General features: G+C 41.3%; 2 protein-coding genes across 14 annotated transcripts in view; one reads left to right on the top strand and one right to left on the bottom strand.

The window, feature by feature from the left end:
• The window catches only part of PLCB4 (phospholipase C beta 4), a 665275-nt gene that overhangs the window by 512552 nt on the left and 129786 nt on the right, over positions 1 to 22937 (bottom strand). For all 13 annotated transcript variants that reach the window (XR_014561903.1, XM_083730054.1, XM_083730046.1 and 10 more), the window contains 10 exons: positions 16189 to 16268; positions 14932 to 14985; positions 13709 to 13790; positions 12585 to 12685; positions 11946 to 12003; positions 5325 to 5433; positions 3575 to 3785; positions 2157 to 2250; positions 1331 to 1410; positions 776 to 860 (listed from right to left, as the gene is read on the bottom strand). Coding sequence is in view for 12 of the 13 variants with exons in the window: in XM_083730054.1 (XP_083586180.1) it covers positions 776 to 860; positions 1331 to 1410; positions 2157 to 2250; positions 3575 to 3785; positions 5325 to 5433; positions 11946 to 12003; positions 12585 to 12685; positions 13709 to 13790; positions 14932 to 14985; positions 16189 to 16268 (954 nt within the window). In the remaining variant the exon portion in view is untranslated. The remainder of the gene's footprint in view (positions 1 to 775; positions 861 to 1330; positions 1411 to 2156; positions 2251 to 3574; positions 3786 to 5324; positions 5434 to 11945; positions 12004 to 12584; positions 12686 to 13708; positions 13791 to 14931; positions 14986 to 16188; positions 16269 to 22937) is intronic.
• The window catches only part of PAK5 (p21 (RAC1) activated kinase 5), a 264301-nt gene that overhangs the window by 211086 nt on the left and 30278 nt on the right, over positions 1 to 22937 (top strand). The gene's annotated exons all lie outside the window — the stretch shown is intronic.

Below are 22937 nucleotides of genomic sequence, written 5' to 3'. Positions count from 1 at the left end.
TGATATACAAAAAGGTTTCCTATATTCTTGTGGAGGGATGGCTAGGCTCTTACGAATATCTAGGAGGAACAAATACCAAAGATAAGATGCCGACAAAAGAAAATAGATGGAGGCAGATAGCCACCTGAAGCATGTCATCTAGCTAAAAGAGTGCATCACAGGAAGGCAGGAGTATGCTAATATATTAGGGCAGAAAAGTCAACAGGATTAATAGATATTCTCAGGGCACTTCATTATGGACACCCTTCAAACCCAGAGATCTATGGATATACAGTCGTAGAAGAAGAAGAGTTTTTGATTTGATATCCCGCTTTATCACTCCCCAAAGGAGTCTCAAAGCGGCTAACATTCTCCTTTCCCTTCCTCTCCCACAACAAACACTCTGTGAGGTGAGTGGGGCTGGGAGACGTCAGAGAAGTGTGACTAGCCCAAGGTCACCCAGTAGCTGCATGTGGAGGAGTGGGGAAGTGAACCCGGTTCCCCAGATTACGAGTCTACTGCTCTTAACCACACCACCACACTGGTACCTCTACTTAGGTTCACCTTTGGTTACGTATCCTTCAGGATATGTGCGCAGCAAACCCAGAAGTATTTTTCCAGATTTCGCTGCATGTACAGAAGCGGCACTTCCGGATATGCACACCTCAGGATCCGACTGGAGCTCCAGAATGGATCCCGTGCGCAACCGGAGGTACCACTGTACGTAACTCTTGTCACCAAAGTTTTCATTGATTTTTACAAGAAGATGTAAAGAAAACAGTTGGAAGGTACCTACTGGATGAGTTTCCAGCGGCTGCTTTAATAGAAGGTCTCCAAACAGATCTTCACAGTATTTTGACATTTTGTATTGTTGATATTTGCTGGGAAACAATATAGTGGGTTTTATATATATATATATATATATAAACACGAAGCACTGTTATGAATCAAAATACAACAGAGTATGGAGACTATTCTTTTTTCCCCTCTCTCTTTCTGTCAGCTTATTCCACAACTGAAAGTTATTAGAGCAAAATACATTAACCATGAATAAAAGATTAGCACAAAACCAAATACAATTGGAAAATTGATTTAAAATGATTATATGAAAGTGGCTTCCAAGTGTATTAGAGCTATTATGTCACAGTTTAAAACCCCAAAAAGGCAAATGTGACTTCTATCTGTAATTAAAGCAAGTGCTGTACTCAATGTGATCTTGAATTAAACTTAAGCCCATTGCCTTAAAAAGCTGTCATGTACAACAGTTGCCCTACTTTAAACTTTGCCACAATTTATCTCTCAGTTCATCATGGAAATATGCAAGAGGAATAATCCTTCATAAAATATGTACCTGCAGTGATTTTCAAAGGACAGGATGACAGGATAATCAGATGTTACAAATGCTGTTTCCTTAATGGCTTGAATCACATCCTTTAAATGAGCAAAAAAAGTTACATGTGAGAAAACCAATTCAATTGCAATCAGGAACATAATAAAGAAATTGGAAAGATGCTGTGTTTTAAGAAAACCCCAAACAGATGCTAAAATAGCTTCACACTGATCTTTTCAGTGTTGACTTGTTCAATAAAATTTCCCAGACTTGGGTCTCCAGCTGTTTTTGGACTACAACTCATCCCTAGCTAGCAAGACCAGTGGTTAAGGATGATGGGAGTTGTAGCCCCCAAACAGCTGGAGACCCAAGTTTGGGAAACACTGAATTAAACTGAAGAGCAGGTTCCTCAAAGTTCTCCCTGTAGCTGAAGGAAGCTAACTGTGTCAATAAATGATGCATCTTCACTAATGCTTTGATCTATGCAGACCACTCTATGCAATCTATTGATACCTGCAGGACCTTGCTCAACATAAATCATGCCCATTCCCTTTGCAATGATAAGAAAGGATAATTATAAAGCCCAACAGAGCCAGAATAAATTGTTCTCCATGAAGCATGGAAGGATTCAAATGAATGCTGCTGCACGGAAGCATTTTAGTGGTCAATCATAAGCAAGCTATAGTATAACAGGTATATGCTCTTTCCATACTTGAGCAAAACTGCAACATTACACATTAGAAGGAGTTTACACAACTTGCAACTGAATTCCTGGCAAACCAAGAAAATTATTGTACGAACTGACCTGTGGTTTGGACTTTTAAAATTCATTACAGGTGATGTTTACCTTGAAAAGAATGTCTGTACACATTGCCTTTCCGTGTGTTATTATCGGTTCCTGGTCTTCACCTTTGCCATCCCAGCAATCGAGTTCGACACACCTGCAAACCAGTGAGAAATAAGTACTGAATCCCCTTTCCGTTGCTAAAGCAACGGAATTCCTTTCAAGCTATCTGCCATAGCGACAACAGTAGCTACTTTGAAATGCATTCTATATGTGCATAAGCCATATGAGAGAACAGGATTCAATATTTTGACCTTTTTTTTAACCTTGATTTGAACTGACCATTGAATGCTATGATTGTGAGGAGCACCTGCATGCTGGAGTCTGGTTGTGTGTACACAAGTGGTGTGACTTTGGTACAATGGCCCCACTCCCCTCCTGCTTATGGAGTCCCTTCTTGCATGTGGCACATGAAGGAGACATTGTTCTCAGATATTGGACATGCACAGTGAGTGTACATGTGGTTAAGGGTGGGATCTAAATTCTATCAAATCGAAATAAAATCAGCCTCTCTGCAACGAATTCAAATAAGAATTATATAAATAAATGTGAATGCAGATTAATTTAGATACAGTATAACAAAATAGCTCTCAAATGCAGGTGGCTCCGATATACCGTATTTTTTGCTCTATAAGACTCACTTTTTCCCTCCTAAAAAGTAAGGGGAAATGTGTGTGCATCTTATGGAGTGAATGCAGGCTGTGCAGCTATCACAGAAGCCAGAACAGCAAGAGGGATTGCTGCTTTCGCTGTGCAGTGCTCCCTCTTGCTGTTCTGGCTTCTGAGATTCAGAATTTTTTTTTTCTTGTTTTCCTCCTCCAAAAACTAGGTGCCTCTTATGGTCTGGTGCATCCTATAGAGCAAAAAATACGGTAATTAACATTTTCCTTTGCTGCAGTCAAAAGCAAATGCAGTCAGATGGCAAAACCAAACTCTACTTTGCTCATCGTGTCATTTATTTAAAGGCATGACTGAAAATTTCCACAAGTTCTCCAAAGAGTGAAATATTCCTTTCAATATTTAAATCACTTTGTTGTATATGTATATTTGTGTCTCAGACATGCAATATACTGAGTCACATGGAGTAGCAAATCGGATGCATTTAACTAGTTTTTATAGTATAGCATCTCTCTAAAATATTCATTTGAATAATTGTGTACAGCTGAAAACGATGGCAGCCTTGAGATAAATTAAACGGTGTAAATAGGTTTGGATGGATGCAATAATGGAATACTGAACGGTATAGTTTGTGTAAAATATGAAGGGATTTATGATATGCAAAATGAACCATGGAAAGAGAAGAAGTCAAGTCATTGATATCTTATGTAAAATTACTATCTTAAACTGTAAAACAGAAAACTTAATAAAAATTATATACAAAAAATATATATTCATTTAAACCACCAATGTGAATGTCCAACCTGCATCCAGCTAAGAGGACTTGTCTATACATCTCCACAGATGATTTCCCACCAAACTGCCTTCCAGTGAGATACGTGTTGTGGGAGGAGCTAATGAAGTAGTGAGCCAAGGGTTGTTCCATTTCTTGGTATAGTTCTAGACGGTCCAGGAAGACAGGGGCATTCTCATCGGACATCAAGTACCGGCAAAACCCATCACTTGACATGAGACCTGAACACATGAAAACATAAAATTATGGATTCTATGCATTCATGCTGAGATTTAAAACACACATGAGAAACGCTGCAGATTAAAATCGGGGGCGTGGGGGCAGTCCAGGGAGACTTTCAAAGCCTCTTCCAAGATGGGGTATTTAAAAGTGGGATATGGGGGCAGGCATGCAAAAGGTCAATTCTGTGTCCAGGGCAGCGGTCTACCAGCTCCATCTGGTACGCCAGCTGAGACCCTGCCCGCCCACAGACTATCTTGCCGGAGTGGTGCATGCTCTAGTTATCTCCCGCTTGGACTACTGCAGTGCGCTCTACGTGGGGCTACCTTTGAAGGTGACCCAGAAACTACAACTAATCCAGAATGCGGCAGCTACACTGGTGACTGGGAGTGGCCACCAAGACCATATAACACCGGTCCTGAAAGATCTACATTGGCTCCCAGTACATTTTCGAGCACAATTCAAAGTGTTGGTGCTGTTCTTTAAAGCCCTAAACGGCTTCGGACCAGTATACTTGAAGGAGCATCTCCATCCCCATCGCTCGGCCCGGACACTAAGGTCCAGCTCTGAGCGCCTTCTGGCGGTTCCCTCACTGTGAGAAGTGAGGTTACAGGGAACCAGGCAGAGGGCCTTCTCGGTAGTGGTGCCTGCCCTGTGGAACACCCTCCCATCGGATGTTAAGGAAATAAACAACTACCTGACTTTTAGAAGACATCTGAAGGCAGCCCTGTTTAGGGAAGTTTTTAATGTTTGATGTTTTATTGTGTTTTTAATATTTGGTTGGAAGCCGCCCAGAATGGCTGGGGAAACCCAGCCAGATGGGTGTGGTATTAACAACAACAACAACAAAAACTATTAAGGCTTTACGACTTACCTCCACACTCCAGTTTGAGCCTCCGGAAGCTCAAATTGGGAGCACAGGAGCTGTCTTAAAGCCCTTGCAAAAGCCTCATTGAAGTAGTTCACAGGTGTGAGCTGCTTCCATGTGTACTTCTGCCAAGGGCTCCAATCCCCACTCAGCTAATGAGCAGGAATTAAATTCTGTTGTGCATTGGCTGCACAAACCTGTTCCCTTCTGGACTAGACAAGCCTATGTGCTGAGCCAGCAGAGCTCATTCCATCTTGTTAAAGCTCTGACCGTGTTTTTCGGGGCCTTTGCAAGTCCCAATAAACCATGAGGTATGAAATTGCAACACCGGAATCCGAATCTCTGGAGCCAACCTTATAAGCCCTTCAGGCCAGATCCATATCACAATCTAGCTTGGCAGATCCAATTAGACAGATGGTTGGGGTTTCAAAGCACCACGCAGGGCTTGCAGCATCTTCTGAATGTGGGTAAATGAGGTTCATTGGAGAGTACTAGAGACTTGGCAAAGGTGTTTTTAGGCTGAATCCTCCATGTGTAAGATGGAAATAGCTGAGTCACCTCAATGGAGGCTTATTTCAAGGAGGAACAAGATAGGATTTAAAGGTTAAGATGGATCTTGCAGAAAGCAGTACATTTTATAGAAATGATCACACATTTATGTTCTGGTTCTTACCCTTGCTTTTTAAATCATCATCTGGCTCATATGTCTCAATTATCTGCATTGCTCGTTTGGGATCATAGAACGGAAATAAAATTTCATTCAGCCGAGGATCTCGTTGATGCTAAGATTAGAGAGAAAAAACAGGATTTAGAGGGATAACTAGAGTACAGCTTTACTCCTACAGACCTCTTATTAATGAGAGCATGGGAAGGGGACAGATAATTAGTTTTAAAACCAGAACACAATTATTCAATGCATGTTTCAATGTTTATGTTTTCTTTTTTTAAAATCCAACCATTGGTAGCTAAATTATTAAATATTCTCAGTATAATTGGATAACGTGTATGAATGTTGTTCATACACAAGAAACACATGCAGTGCACATTGCAAATAATTTATTGCCCCATTTCAGGGTTCCTTAATAATTTCCTCTCCCCTTTCCTGAAATCTGTTTTAAATAATGGATGGAACTAGTTCACTGCTATTTTAAACTTCCATGTACAAAACCACTACTGCTTTTATCCAAAGAGGAAGCCTCTACATAAAGAACCTTAAAACCATGCTGCATTTCATTTAAAGAATTTCCCACAATCAATCAATAACTTAATCAGCCACATTTCTGGTTATAAACACAAACAAAGCTGAAGTTATTGGGAGTAAACATTGACATGGAAGAAGGAAATTGTTACTAAGTAGAAAGATTACGTCAGTTGCCAATCTTGCCCCAAAGAAAACAAGAGTAGGGCTCAGGTTATGGGACAAAATTATAAATATCAAAGATGCAAAGAACTGCTGTCATCAATTTTACTTTCTTTTTAGAAGTAGTGGTGAAGATATCTCACAGAAAGAGGGATCTCCTCATTAATATATTGGTCACTTAAACTTCAAAAGCCCATTTTATCAAGCACATTGCAATGTAAGATACTGAGTCTTGCAGTAACTATGCTTGCTAAGGTTGGGCTGAGACAAAATGAAAAAAAGCATTATTATAGTATGGTGAATTTGTGAGCAGGATCTGAACTATGAGCAACAGAAGGAATTAGAGATTATTTTATGGTGGTTATGATTTGAGAAAGAGAAGACAGGTTGCAGCGAGGGGGAGAAATTAAAAACACAATGGAAAACAGGAGAAGTCGACAAAAGCCAAGAAAAGACACATTCCACTGAGACTGGGTAATGCTAGAGAAGAAACCCCCTCAACATTCATTGGAAATGAAAATGTTATCATATGACACTTCATTATGTCTGTATGGGCAATGAGAAAAGAAATGACTGACACCTGTAGTTTCACCTGCTCCCTCAATGATTTATTATAAATGGCTGTTTGGTAGTGAGAATTGTGAACCACTTTACTGCCTGGGGAAATGCCAATTTAACAAGGTTGTGCGATCTAGTGAGTTAAAGCAGCTGTATCATATTATGAAGTATGAGACAGACAAGCTCTTTTGCATTATCAGTATGCCGAAATGGAAAATAACACAACACCAAAATGCAAAGTAAATGTGACATTAAACAAATTATGAACATGCAATCCATTGAGTTTAAACCACATACAAAGTTTAATCACAGATTTACGGCATTCTGACAAAGTTGTTACTTGATGATGGATGCAGAGGAAAAAATTGTGTATTGTTTTTATTTCTGTAGCACTACCAGCATGCACGACACTTTCCAGAGAACAAGGTCCCTGCCCCAAGAAGCTTACAGTCTAAAATTCAACACAGTAAAAACATCAGAGGTAGAGACGAGGAGGAAGGGGTGAATGGGGAAGCAATATACAGTTCTTTCAGTTACACTAGCTTAGGCTTAATTTCAGGCTCAGCAAGGTATGGGAACTAAGGGACGGTGCCAAAGCCTTCATGGGAAAGGTGAGTTTTGAAGAGTGATTCATTAAGGAGTTCTAGGATGGAATTCCAAACATATGCGGCATCCAAGTATAAAGGGTGGAATAATTTGTTGGAGCAGGCGGCTTTCAGATGGTGGGGGATGGTGAAGCTGGAGCAATAAAGCTCACAGGTGAGGATATATCAGGATATAAGAAAACTGAAGACCAGAGAGATGACTGGAGTTTTTGCCAAAGAGACAGGAAGGAAAAATCACCCCCTAGCAGTGGGACTTTCTTCCAAGAAAGTGTGCATAGAATTGCATCCTTAATTTCATTAGATGAAACATGTGAATTGTGTAATAGCCAGAACTATTGTTGTGAATTCAGATTTATTTGCAGGAGACTTCTAAAATTCTAGGGCTTGAACTGCTATTGCCTCAATTCTGCAAGATGGCCAAACATACCTCAAATCGCTTCTAAGAGACTAGTCTCCACTAACAATGTGCTATTATTTGTTTGTTTGTTTGTTTGCATTCTAAATATGGCCCAAAGTGATTTACAAAATAAAATCAATTAGCAAAAAGCAGCTACAGTTTTTTAAAAATTGAGAAGATGAGTTTTAAAAATGGGTTCAAATTAACTACTAACAGAGTCTACAGAATGTAAGGGTTTTACACTTTCATTGTGGATTAGATCAGCACGTTTTGGGCCTGATTCGCCACTGAATAACAATACCAAAAGATAAGTACATTTCGGCTGGGAGACTTCTAAGCGTATGCAAGCAAAATAAATATGTAACTATAGAAATCCTTCAACTAAAGTAAGTGTCCGGGTGTGAACTTCACTTATGAGGGTTTCAAAAATTGAATGCAGAGCACCGTATGTTGCAGATTGGACAGTCTAAGAGACATCTGTTGTAATTTCTTAAGTATTTTGAGGTTCTGTTCTTCATAGGGAAAACATTCATTGTGTCTACTGTCTAAGTTAATATTAATTTTTAACAGACATTGACAAATCAAGACATGCAACAGAGAATGCATCATTTCTTAAATCAGGTCCTCCCTTAAAGAGGGCACATATTGCGGTGAGACCTGGATAACCGACACCCTGTGTTGTGGGTGGGTACATTTGGTCAGCCACAACACCCCTATTGGTCCCTTGAAGCTGGGTACAATCTGGCCAATGGGATGCAGTCCAAACGGTTCAAGGGACCTATTTATGCCCATTCATGTGACCAAGAACTTCCTCTTTCGGTGCGTGCATTTGAAATACCCGCCCACCTCTCCCTACTTTTAGGGCTTGTTGCGCTTGACCTTGCTATGCCGTCGTGTGTCATCTGTCATTGGGACAGGGGTACGACAGGAATTTTCCCCACTTGGCTGATTGGCTGGTGCCATTTGGGTTTCGCCTGGGCTCTGGTTCAGGTGATAGGGATGGGAGAACGCTCTCGCCATCCCTATGTGAAGGGTATTCCGTTAAAGGAATCCAGGGACTCGATGGTTTGGTCAACCCCTGTGAGGGGGTTGTGCCCGTGCCTGAGTCCAGGGGGACATTTGGGTGGCGGAGTTAGCCCTTTCCCGGCTTTCCGCTTATCCAGGTGTTCACCCTTGGCTGACCTATGCTGGTGCCCTGGGTCAGTGCTACCTGCATGGCAGGGAACTAGTCGAACCAGAGTCTATGCAACCAGTCACTTTCTGTAATCAATAAAGTTGTGGCCTAAATTCTGCCAAAAACCAAACCAAAAATTTGAGTCGTGTGAATTTATTTAGGGGGTGGTTTCTGGGTCTGAACACGCAATCTCTGCTACAAGCAGTCGCACTGAAAGTTACACTGAATTCTTGGATATCTAAGTTAAAGCTGATGAAATATGAAAGCAGCACAACATATGCTGGTCCCTTGCTGAGTTTCACATAAAAATAGAATGTCACCATGCATGTAACTGCATGTGCCAACAACAAATTCATACCGCACATGGGCAGTGGAAAGGTCACCATCTTCAGTTCCAATAAAATACTCAAAACATTTGCGTAACAAAGAGGGGCAGTTTCAGATATTGCAACAACCATCCCCTGTCCTCACTACATTGCACATGAACTCCCAGTATCAGTTCACAGATAGGCAACACAGGAAAATAGAAACAGAAGGGGAAGAGGCAAGAAAACCCTTGTAAACAAGAAATCATTGCATCCTTCCCGCCATTACATATTTTTCTCAAGATTTTTACATTCTCTCTATGCTATCCAATTTAAAACTTCATTGCACCAGTCCTGCTGTATCTGATCAATGGTCCATCCCTCGTCGGTCATTGTTTCCTACATCTATGGTCTGAAGTTGCTTCTGTCTTGTTCTAAAGCTGCCAACCATAGTTTCTCAGTTCAGGCAACACCAGAAACGATGGCTAATTTGAGACTTCATGGTTTAACTGTGGCTCACTGTAAAGGGAGAATGACTACTTCCATAGGTAAAACACTTGTGGATCTCTCAGCTTTAGAAATATGTTAAGATATGATTGTCTGAATGCAACCAAAGCACATCTGATAATACGTGAGCCCCATCTCATCCAAAAATAAATAAAAAATGGGGGCATTTCATTTCAAGAACTTCTGGCTTGTTCATGTACAATCTGTTTCTGGGTAACTCTTACGGCCCACTCCTACTTCAGCATTATGTAAGTTGCTAATTAAGCTTTTCTTCTGGCCTGATTTAATTTGCTTTGGGGCAGATATATTGACAGCCTTCTTTCACTAAGACTGTAATAACCAGGAGGCAGAATCTGTAGAACATGTCCATCTGTTTTATAATTTCTATGCTGGGATTCAACAGTATATGACTGGTCTTTTACTGACCAAACTAATGTCAGTTCCATTTTATGTTAAATAGTCAACAGAAGATAAAAGCCCCAAAGGTGGTGACTAAATCTCTATGAGTAACAGTGAGAACATGAAAACAACTGACCACTTGAAACTAAAAGGAACATCTCCAAGGACTAATGAGATTGTTATAATTGCATATGATTGCTTTTGTGTTGCACTTTTGAATCTGTTTTGAATCTGAGATTCCTGTGTATTGTGTGCCTCTTCTTTTTTGGTCTATTGGCTGAAATAAATTAATTGTGCAATACCTTCCAAATAGAAACTTAATTAGTTCCGGGGGTCCGTATGTACCCCCAAAAGTCCGCAACTAGAGGCACTGTTTCTGTGCACACACGTGGCGCGATAGAGCACGTCTGTGCATGCGCACGTGTATACTTCCGGGTTTGCCGCGTTCACAACCCAAAAGTTACATTATCCGAAGGTAACGTAACCCGAGCGTTCACTGTATAGAAAAATTAAGCAATCAGGCCTAAAAACTTTAAAGAAGGGAATGTCCTTGAACCTTTCACTCAATTAAATTTATACTAGAGAAAAGCACTTGAAACTTCATAGATGAGATTTATGGTGAAAGGAGGGTTCTATTCTTCACTCCTTGCCGTTCTCCCTTGTTTTCTGATTTTCCTCTCACTGCCCAAACAACTCATGGTTTTCATATCATCAGCACTCCTGAATCCTCTTTCAGTTACTTAGGGAAAAGAGCACTGGAGATGGAAGAGCGGCAGAAAGAAGAGTTGCTTGACTTAAAATGGCACCATCCTAGAACGAACAAAAGTGGCTGAGCAAGGGTCAATGGCAATCGTTCCATAATGAGTGAGAGAGGATGTGACAGGAACTCCAGCAAACTGTAAGGAGAGTAGGGGCAGCCCCCCAAAGTGAGCAAATGGAAATATGGTAGGCAAATCAGTCCCTAAAACAACAATAACAGCAGAGCGGTGACTAAAGGAGGGTGAGATACAATTTATCTTTTACACAATCCCTCTTCAACCTTTTTTTAAAATAAAATAAAATAAAGCCCACCCTTCATCCTGCTTGAAACAGGACACTATGTAACAGAAATAGAACAGTTACAGATAGGTAGCCGTGTTGGTCTGCCATAGTCAAAACAAAAAAAATTCCTTCCAGTAGCACCTTAAAGACCAACTAAGTCAGTTCTTGGTATGAGCTTTCGTGTGCATGCACACTTCTTCAGATACGAAGAAATCCTTCTAAATATTGATGGGGAATATTGATCTATATCTGAAGAAATAGAACAGTTGACTATTAAGAGTTAGCTGAAGACAAATGAATTGCAGGCTATACTTTGACTCAGCCACATAAATATCATGTGTATTCATCTTAACACATTTATTAATAAAGGAACCTTCCATGAAGAACACTTTTCATCCAGATATTTAACTCACTAAATACTACATCGTCATCAATTTGCTTTTGGAAAGGACATACTTCCAGTGCCATACTTCTTACAATTCATCAGAAAGCATACTAGGGGAAAAACACTGCATCACACATTTTTTTGAAATAGCAAATGGGCACTAAGAACTCCGATTACTACATGCAGAAGCCCAATTCTCAATCTCCCCTCTGCTTCCCCATCAATATTTAGAAGGATTGGTCCAGAAACATTTGGCTCCTAAAAGCAAAAGATCACTTCAGTTAAAATTACATTGAATATATTGACAAAGCAGTCAATAACACACACACGCACACACAACAGCTACACACTACGGCAAGTAATCAACGCAAGCAATTTGCAAAGCCACATGAAGAAAGCAGGAGAATGTATCAAGATGGAGCTGATTTTTGCACCTGGGTATTGCCAAAATGGAAAGATCAGCGGATCAAAACCACAGCAGATGGTAGCATGGATCATGCAATGAGAAGAAGCAAGCCACGGCAGACAGACTTGTATGGTAGTTAATGTATGAAAAAGCTTACTTCATTTAGAAAGCTCACTAATTGGTCTACCGTTAAATAATCAGTTTTGTCTCCATTGCTGAAAAGAAATTTATTAGAAAAAGTAAGTTTTCATATAAGATGCTACAGCAGATATGATTTACATGTTGACATTTTTTTTTATTTTTCTCAACACAGAACTAATATTCTACCACTGATCTAAGCTTTGTGTTTTCAAAGCAGTCACTATTGTAATGGGTAATATTAACTGTTTTCTACAGAACAGGAACTTTTTCTCCATTTCATTATTTAACAGATAAAAGGGATTAACAAACCAACATGTAAGTCTTCCACATTAAAATCTTAGTGTATGAAATTTCAGACATTAAGACTTTCTTAACCTAGTTAGTTTACATATTGTGTTAATAATTTTAAAAATAGCAGGTTAATATTATAGGTTAGTAAAGCCAATTCAAAAACAGTTCCTTCCGGATGTTTCTCTTAATTCAGAAGATCCTGAAAAACGCAGCCTGAACATTTACTTTGGGTAAAGCTTTGTAGAAGAATGTAGACCTGACTGCTAATATTAATATGGCAAAAAAGTCATGGCACAGTAATATTTATCATCCCTGGATTCAGTAATCAGAAAATTAAATTCATTTTATATTACGATCAACTTACATTTTCCTAAAAAGATCCTCTATATCAGTTCGAGGACATATCTTCTGAGTCAGTTCATAAAATTTCTCGTAAGTAAAGGCCGAAGGCTCTATTTCATCATTCTGAAAAGGAAGAGGAAACATGACTATACTAGGCCCCAAACACTTCCATAATATTTTACTCAACAAACTCAAAATTAATACTGAATCAAAACAGCGCTCCAATATATTCTTTCCAATAATACCCAGATCTAACTACTGTTTGAGACTAACGCAGCACAGGACACTTAGGAGATTTCCTGCATAAGGACACCAGTCTAAAGAACTGTTGGAATGCTAATTGGCAAGTAGAACCTCTTGGATGAAAACAACCATTTTGCACAATGCTCATAACAAATGGAAGCACTGAGTGTCTTGCCTGTTATCACTTGACAGAAAAAAGCAAGAGTACTGGGATACATTCACAGCAGTATGTGTCATGTTTAGTGTGTAACATGTCGTATAAACACCGACAACTGGGAAACACTGGCCTGTGAGTGCTTCAACTGGAGAATTTACCAAAGGTGTCATGGGCTTTGAAGATGCTCAAACTCAGGATGAAAGGGAGAAACATGCTAAGAGGAAGGCACGCTTGGCAAACCCTCACCATGATCAGCTCCTGCCCAGAAACCTATGCCCCCACTGTGGAAGGACGTGTGGATTCAGAATTGGCCTCCACAATCACTTACATTCTCACTGTTAAAACTGTGCTTATTGAAGACAATCTTATTCACAATCTTATTCAGCTACGAGTGATCGCCAAAGAAGCAGCAGCTTTGCAAAAGAACTAATTCATTTAGTAGGGCTGGCAATACGTCTGGAACTTCCCAGACATTGCCGGACGTATGGTAACCCATGTCGGAAGGGATGATTTTGGCGAAAGGCCTTAACAATAGCTCAGAAACATCTTTTTTGTCTATCGAGATAATTGCAAAAAAAGTTCAGCAACTTCTGTGTCCAGAGTTTCTGAAATACGGCAAGCCTATGATAGTTTGCTAAAGGTGGTTAAAAGTGGCCGTGAGTAACCTTCCACCGGCAATGTTTGTTTTTACTCATGACACAGATTAAAAATAAAGTCCAATATTCTTGAATATTAAATGTTTATACCTTTCCACTGGGAAGACCCAATTCCTTAAGTGCTTGAAAGATCACTTTTTCAGTTTTACCTGATGCAAAAGTTCTGGTAATGCTAGAGGAAAACAATCGATATGTTATTTAAAGGGCATTTTGCATTCCCATCAGCATAACACCTCTTCTACCTACAGAGGCTCCCTTGGGTGCTGAACACACACATTCACACATGCTGCAGATCTACTTTACTAATAAGAGTGGCTGCTTTTTCAGTAAAGGTAAAGGGGCCCCTGACCATTAGGTCCAGTCGTGGCCGACTCTGGGGTTGCAGCGCTCATCTCGCTTTATTGGCCAAGGGAGCCGGTGTACAGCTTCCGGGTCATGTGGCCAGCATGACTAAGCCGCTTCTGGAGAACCAGAGCAGCGCACAGAAATGCCGTTTACCTTCCCGCCGGAGCGGTACCTATTTATCTACTTGCACTTTGACGTGCTTTTGAACTGCTAGGTTGGCAGGAGCAGGGACCGAGCAACAGGAGCTCACCCTGTCACAGGGATTTGAACCGCCGACCTTCTGAACAGCAAGCCCTAGGTTTAACCCACAGCGCCACCTGCGTCCCTCTTCCAGTTCCATAGGTCTGCATTATTTATTTCTAATAATAAAGCCAATTTTCCCTCCTCCCCTGAGATTACTTAGAAAGGGAAAGGACAACTTAGACTCCCTTCATATCCAAAGCAGCCCAGAGATCCCAGATCAACCAGGCACTACATTTTAGGATCTTTTCCAAGTTAAAAAGAGATTCCCCATGCCTCATAGAGCTCAAATTCTTGATGCTGGCAGTGAGAAAGAGGCATTCAAGTTTCCCCTGCAGAAGTTCAATCCAAATCTTTTATGATAACTAGTCTTCAGATATACCACAATTCTGATGCAATGTTTTATGGTTTGTCTGTGGGCGCTGATATTTGACCACGGAAATTGTATCAGGATTTTCCACAGTGATCCCCATTTGAATATACCTTATTTCAACAGATGATCTATTGGTTTCAACCATTCCTCACATTTTCCCCCCTTTAAAATATATCAGCAACCATTGGCATTCTGGGGCTACAAATCCAATGTATATTTTAGGCTACAGAATTCAGTATCCCTGCTGAGCTGTATGATTTGGAAAGAACTCTAACTTAGTGTTGTTGTTTTTTTTGGGGGGGGGGATCACAACTGGTGTTGGGCTCATCACTCAACAACTGCACGATGTGCTTACCTTCTAACTGGAATCTTGCCATTAGCGTTTGTCAGAAATGCCAGTTTCATCCAGCTAGAAGTTAAGGGAAAACAGGGAAGAAAACATATTGGTTCACATGCTAAAATAAAGTGGGGGGCGGGGAGGAGCAGAGAAGTACCTCATATTTCTGTACATGCTTCTACTGATGTGTATATAATGTGGGACTCACAGATTTCACCCTGAGAGGGATCTGAGAAATACCCTTGGAAAAACACATGCAAATTGTTTTAGAATCCACTTGGTGTTGAGGTGAATTTCATCGTGATTTTCCTATGTTCCATGAGGGAGACCATGATGAATCCAGTCCCTTAAGCCCATGGGACTGACAACAGCTCTGGTCCCAGCTATAGCCAAATAGCACAGACTGGGGCTTACAGAGAGGCTATAAACAAGTTCTGCCTGAGCTTTAGTTTGGCAATGTCCTCAAGCTCCCACAACCTTGACCAAAAAAACTCTGTCCATTGAAAGTACATCAACAGGCTGAGGGGTTTTTTTTTGATGAAAAAACAACAGAATTTTGAGTAAATGAGTGTCTCAAAAGATCTGGGGGCCGTAGGACCCCAAAGCCCCTCTTAACTGGATTTTCTAGAGTTCTTTTGACCCGTAAACTTGCTGTTGATTAGGCTTTGGGGCTGAATAAAAGCTTTCCCCTTCACACCTTGCCACTATCTTCAATTGCAGATGCTGGAATTTTTGGAGAATCAAAATGAGGGCTTATAAATTGAGGAGGAGATAAACTCGCTTCAGGGAATTCTAAATACAATGGAGGGCTGGTGGGGAAGCATCCTGAATGGTTCAACTCTTGCCATTTCAGAAAATTCTTGGAAGAAGCTCAGGTGGGGGAATGGACCCACTACAAATCAAAATGTTAACCAGAACATACATAATTGGGCAGACATTCTCCTTCCTGAACCAGGAAAAGTTCAGATGGGGCCAACAGCCACAGCATCATCTCTCAACAGATTGTTATGTCCACCAGTGAACTCTCTTACTCCTGAGACCGTATTTGACTTTGGGAACATTTTTATTTGTGGAAAAAAAATATGAAGAATAAATTAACACCACATTTCTCACGGATGTTTGAATTTGTGGGGAATGTCCCCTGCAGACTGCCCAGATATTTATCTCCTGCTGGACCAAGTAAGGAAAGGAATCTTTTTTTGGAAAATGCATGCTAAGAAATATGCAGCCAGAAAGAAAACAAGAATTGAAGAGGTGAGGGAAGAAAAGGCTTACTGTTTCTTGAGGCATGTCATGGGGCAGACATTGTTAGCTCGAAAGTTACATATGATTGATCGGAGTCCATCCACCCATTGCTGAAAGACAAGAAAAGCGCTTAAGCATTCGGCCGCTGGAAATATCAAAAGGAGAAAAAGAGAACATTATTGCCACGGCGCTCACTTCAAGGTTTCCCTCCATGTTGCTGCAGAATTAATAATAATAATGCACACAGTGACTTTCAATCTCGATCACATGCAGTCTGTAGTCTGCTGGCAGTAGGGGTACAATATGGGCATGTATTTAAGTTAACATCTTACATTAAAAACCTGACAGTACCAAATTATTGAAGGCTTTTCACCAAAGCCAGACTAAACGTCTTTCCTTCTGCAGTGTTGGATGGCAGGTTGAGAGGAGTTCCCTACCAGGACAGACTTTGCTCATGTGCTCAAGACATCGATTCCATAAAACATATTTTGTTGCACTGTGCAAAATATGAGCAAGCTAGGGCTGAACTGATATTACCCTTGCTGGTACCTTTCCCAGGAAAATCAGAGGCTCACTATGTCAGGTTCCTATTGGAAGACCGGACAAATGCTAGAACATTAGCAGTGGCAAAGTTTTTATCAGTGGTTGCAAGAAGCAATGATCCCTATATTCTGAACGAAATGCTTGTTTAACCTGGAGGTAGGCTGTATGGATTGCGTATTGCTTTGTAATGATTTGTTGGGTCTCTGGACCATAATAAAGGTTGATGATGATAATAATAATAATAATTGGTGCTTTTTTCTAAAAAAAAAAGGTTAGGGGTGCTCTCATTTTGACTCAAGAAAACCACCATTTTATAGTTCAAATCAAGAAAAATAAATAAATACAGTCAATGAACAAAAGGCCACTATCGGGGGTAGCAACCGAACTGACAATTCACCGTGTTAAAGAAGAAACTAAAAAAAAAAAAAAAAATAGTTTCTTCTCCCGTTAGATTCACAAAATGTCTAGGGGTATGCATACCCCTGCGTCCTCCCAGAAAAAAGCACTGATCATCATCATCATAGCTTGTTCATGTTGAGTGTTCATATATAATCTTGTTTCAGTCCTTACAATTACCATGTCACCTACATAAGTGTTGTTCCCATACTGCAGAAGCAGAACTGAGGCTGAGGGCTTGTCCACACTTTTGCCTGTCCCATGCCAAGAAACCTGCTGTTTACTGCTGAATCAGAACAAACAACAGTCCACGGAAAAACTGACAGATGCTCATTCCAATTCAGTAGGTGGTTTTTTTTGGGGGGGGCGGGAAGCGGTCGGACAATTGGAAGTGTGAACGAATCCTAAGAGGACAGAGGCTCACCCTTAGCCTGCTCAATACAGGGGTGAGATTCAAGGCATATAATTCCTTATTCATAGCTTAGTCTCTTCGTCGTAACGCTAAAACAGCTCTCTGCTTATATATTACACGTGACATAGTTCTTTTTAATTATGAATTTATTTATTTGGCTTTTCAAATTAAAGTTTTACAATTGCATATCCAATATACATCATAAAAACAAGATTCCAAGGAATATCCTGGACTTCCCCCTTCCCCTTTGTGGGTCCTATTGTCAGTCATTCCCTCCTGCATCTTTTGTAATAATCCAAATCTTTTACATCTCCATTATATCCAAAATTCACCATTAAACTACAAGTGTTGTTCCAATCCCACTGACGATTTTAACTATTTACAATGATTTTTAAGATAAATTGTAAACTCTCCCCATTCCGTATTAAAATTTTGGTCTTTCTGGTTTCTGAGTCTTCCGGTCACTTTTGCCGTTTCGGCATAATCCATCAATTTAATCTGCCATTCTTCTCTGATAAGGACTTTATCTTCTTTCCATCTGTTGGCCAATAACATCCATGCAGCCGTGGTCACATACATAAATAATATTTTCTGCTCCTTTGGGATTTCAGCACCTACACAAGACATACCGTATTTTTCGCTCTATAGGACACACTTTCCCCCCTCCAAAAATGAAGGGGATATGTGTGCGTGTCCTATGGAGCAAATGCAAGCTTTTGCTGAAGCCTGGAGAGCGAGAGGGGTCGGTGTGCACTGACCCCTCTCGCTCTCCAGGCTTCAGGAAGCTATCCGCAAGCCTTCGGAGCCCGGCGGGAGTTCCCACCGGGCTCCGAAGGCTTGCGGATAGCAGCCTGCAGCCCGAAGCTGTTCTAGCTTTGGGATGGCTGCGCAAAGCCTCCGCAGGGCAGCGGGGCAGAGGCTTGAAAGGCTGTTCCCAAAGCCTCAGGCCTTTGGAGTGCAGCTGCGCTCCAAAGGCTTCAGGGATCTTTGAGGCTGGCGGTGGGGGAAAGCAGCACTTCCCCCCACCGCCAGCCCCACAAGCTCAGGGGGCAGCGCAGCCTTTGCGCTGTTCCCCGACATGCTCTTGAACGGACCTTGTTTTAGAGGGGGAGAACAAGCAAAAACATTTTTTTTTCCTGTTTTCCCCCTCCTATGGTCCGGTGCATCCTATAGAGCGAAAAATACGGTAGTTCTGGCCCATTTGTTGCTTCAGAAGCTAGGAATGACACAACTGAGTGCCTGGCCCTAGATGCGTCCCACACTCATCCGAGTCATGGCCATTGATTCCCCTTCTTAAATGTTTTCTTTCTGTATTTATGAAAAATCTAGCAATAACAGGACAAATTCCCTACCCAATCTGGCTGTCATGACAGCCCCTGCACATGTTCAAATGTAGTTGTAGTACTGACTGGGTTGCCCCAGCTACACCAGGTGGCTTCCAGCAAATTAAAACATAAAACACAGTAAAACACCAAACATGTAAAACTCCCCTAAACAGGGCTGCCTTCAGATGTCTTCTAAAAGTCAGATAGTTCTTTATTTCCTGGAAAACTGATGGGAGGGTGTTCCACGGGGAGGGTGCCACTACAGTGGTACCTCGGGTTAAGTACTTAATTTGTTCTGGAGGTCCATAGTTAACCTGAAACTGTTCTTAACCTGAAGCACCACTTTAGCTAATGGGGCCTCCTGCTAGTGCCGCGCCGCCGGAGAATGATTTCTGTTCTCATCCTGAAGCAAAGTTCTTAACCTGAAGCACTATTTCTGGGTTACCCGAGTCTGTAACCTGAAGCGTATGTAACCTGAAGAGTATGTAACCCGAGGTACCACTGTACTGAGAAGGCGCTCTGCCTGGTAAGCTGTGTGTCTGTGGTAGAATTGTTCCTATTGGTGCAGAGGTGAAGGAGTAAAGGACGACTTGGCCTCATCCACGCTTCCACTCATCCTGTGCTTCCTAGACATGGGCCACAGAAGTTTTTCATTGGCCCAACCACTTCCCCAGAGAAGTCTGAATGAGAAAGCCAGTGCGGTAGAGTGTTGGACTAGAATCTGGGAGACCAGGGTTTAAGTCAGCCAGAAGCCATCAAACTCACTGGGCGAACCTACCCTACCTCAAAGGGTGGTTATTTGGATAAAGTGGGAGAGAGGCAGAACCCTGTGCAATATCTTGAATTCCTGGGAGGAAAGCCACCTTTCCACATATTTTATATCAAACCTTTCCTGAAAGTAGCCTATTCGCTGAAGAGGCTAACTACTGTTTTAAACTAGAATTGCCTCTAGTTGCACAAACAAGTTTATGCCACCAGATAGATGCTGAAGCTACAGCAACATAACATTCCATGGTCAGGCCCCCCTAATTGATTTATTAAGTGTTCCATTAATAGCCCGCACAAATATGAGCCTCTCTACTTCAGCTACCGTTGCCAATTTTAGCCCAAATTAAGTAACGTGTAATTTGTGCTGGCATTAACGGCATCTATTTTAGAACTTTACAACTGTGAATTGCCTAGAAGACTTCACAGGAAAGAAACAGCAATTGGTAGGAAGCTGTTAAGCCTACACAATGATCCTGCAACATTGTGTTCCATTACTTCCTATTTTTCATCCCAAGAAGTCGTTTCTGCACTCATTAAGGTGTCTTTTCTGTGACTATCGCGCTGACTCGTGACTCCCATTTCATTATCATCCATACCCAGAATTTCCAAATTTGTCAAGTTTTAATTTGAAGGTTCTGTGGAACACCATCTGCAGTCAGTAGCAATCTTGGCAGCCAAAGCATAAACTGCCAGAACAGCATGAAAACAAGAGCCTTTCTGGCCAATATCTGATCGGGAAACGATGGTGTAAATTGCATGGCAGTTTACATAAATTGCAGAATAGTCTTACATAACTGCAACAGTTGTGGGATGATTATCGCTATCATACTTCCCACTTCGTCTGCGGCTCTAAGTATACATGCTACAAATCAGGTCCCGTTGAAACTACTGGTGGGCAAGTACCTGCTCTAGGTAAAAAAGGTAAAGGACCCCTGGACAGTTAAGTCCAGCCAAAGGCGACTATGGGGTTGTGGCACTCATCTTGCTTTCAGGCCAAGGGAGCCGGCGTTTGTTCACACAGAGCTTTCTGGGTCATGTGGCCAGCAAGACTAAACCACTTCTGGTGGAACAGAACACCATGATGGAAACCAGAGCACACAGAAATGGTGTTTACCTTCCCGCTAAAATGGTACCTGTTTATTAACTTATACTGGTTTGCTTTCAAACTGCTAGGTTGGCAGGAGCTGGGACAGACCAACGGGAGCTCACCCCGTTGCGGGGATTCGAACCGCTGACCTTCTGATTGACATGCCCAATTGATATTCAGAAGTATAAAAAGGTAAAGGGGACCCCTGACTGTTAAGTCCAGTCGCAAAAGACTCTGGGGTTGCGGCGCTCATCTCACTTTACTGGCCGAGGGAGCTGGCGTTTGTCCACAGACAGCTTCCGGGTCATGTGGCCAGCATGACTAAGCCACTTCTGGCGAACCAGAGCAGTGCACGGAAACGCCATTTACCTTCCCGTCGGAGTGGTACCTATTTATCTACTTGCACTTTGACATGCTTTCGAACTAATAGGTTGGCAGGAGCTGGAACTGAGCATTGGGAGCTCACCCCATGCTGGGGATTCAAACTCAGAAGTATACCAACTCCAGAAATGGAAGCAGTACATAGCCATCATGACTAGTAGCCATTGACAGGCTTATCCTAAAATGTGATTATACTGTATCTCTCATAATACTGTTTCTCTCAACCATTAGCAGATTCCCGCATGAAGTTTTCTAGGTGACCATGGACTGGTCACAGCCCCTCAGCCTAACCTGATAAAAATGGGAACCATTGAAACTACCTTCAGCTGCTTGAAGGAAAGTCAGCATAAAATAATAATAATAATAATAATAATAATAATAATAATTGCTGTGACTTCCCATTATTGGGCTTTCCCAATAATCTGTACATATGCTCAGTGCAGAGATGCTTACACAACCAATTACAGAAAAACGTGACTTCACAGCAACAAAAACAAATGGGATAAGCCGATTTATTCTGTCACCACAGTACTGTTCCATTGTACCTCCATTTCTCTTTAAAAATAAGATAAAAATGAAACTTTCAAAATAACCTTGAATATTGAAAAACTACTGATCTCTCCCCCCCCCCAATCTAAGAATTTAAAACAAAACCCATAAGTACTGAAAGAGACAAGTGTTAGATAAAAAATTATGCCTTCTTTTCAGGAATGCCACCAGGTGTCAGCAGTAGTACACTGTAGCACACAGCTAAGGAGATAAAGAAACTAAGAAAACCATTGAAATAAACTCCAGTTTTCAAATGGTATTACATCCCTCTTGGTTCTAAGAACAATTAAATTGGTGGAAAACCAGGATACTTTAGACAGTCACAGAGGGAGGTGGGGAATTCTCATTCAGAGGATTTATCAGTCTGTATTTGCCATTTATATTGATAATGTGTTGCCTCTTTCCTACGTTAACGGACAGGGAGATAAAAATGGATGCTGTACATAAACAAAGCTCTAACATCTTGGGTGGCTAGAATATGCAATCCTATTTATTAATTACATTTTTTAATCCCATTGCTTCCTCTTATAATAGTTCTCCACAGACCCATTTTAGGCTAAGAGGCCGCCTACCCTTACCCCATATCTGACTTTAACCTGACCTTGACAAGACCAGGATGAAGAATGCCTGTTTTCAGTTATTTGGTGAGGTATCTACAAGAAATTTATTGTGAATCAAGTTTAAAAGCTTTGAATGTAACTAGGAATGGGCAATGCTGTCAGTTCTGGTATCTCTCCATTTCTCATATTTATAATATTGAGTTCAGTTCAGCACATTTCCACATCACTATATGTGTTTGAGTCTCATGAAAATTTGTCAGCATTTCAGTGCACATTTCTCCTAATAAGCACACTCTGTAAGCAGCGTTCATTCACTGTAAACAGTGTAATATTCACTGTAAACAATGTAATATTCACTGCAAACAGTATAATATTCACAATCTGCGGCAATTTCCCAAAATGCAATGCATCCCCCCTACATATGTGTACGTTTTCATGCATACCTTCCTTTAAATGTGCACATTATTGTCAACTCTTCTTGGTTGGGGAACTGCATCGCAAAATTCAGAGAGGTGAACATATTAAAAGAGAGCAGTATTTGGTTTCGTGCATTGTTTTGGGAAGTGTGAATTAGGTAGGGTAAAGGTAAAGGGACCCCTGATCATTAGGTCCAGTCGTGACCGACTCTGGGGCTGCAGCACTTATCTCGCTTTATTGGCCGAGGGAGCCGGTGTACAGCTTCCGGGTCATGTGGCAAGCATGTCTAACCGGAGCAGTGCACGGAAACGCCATTTACCTTCCCGCCGGAGTAGTACCTA

Source organism: Podarcis gaigeae (assembly GCF_964106915.1).
Source record: "Podarcis gaigeae genome assembly, chromosome: 3".
In the NCBI taxonomy this organism is placed as follows: domain Eukaryota; kingdom Metazoa; phylum Chordata; class Lepidosauria; order Squamata; family Lacertidae; genus Podarcis; species Podarcis gaigeae.
The sequence above is the reverse complement of the archived record's forward strand: the minus strand, read 5'-3'. Positions and strand labels throughout refer to the sequence as shown.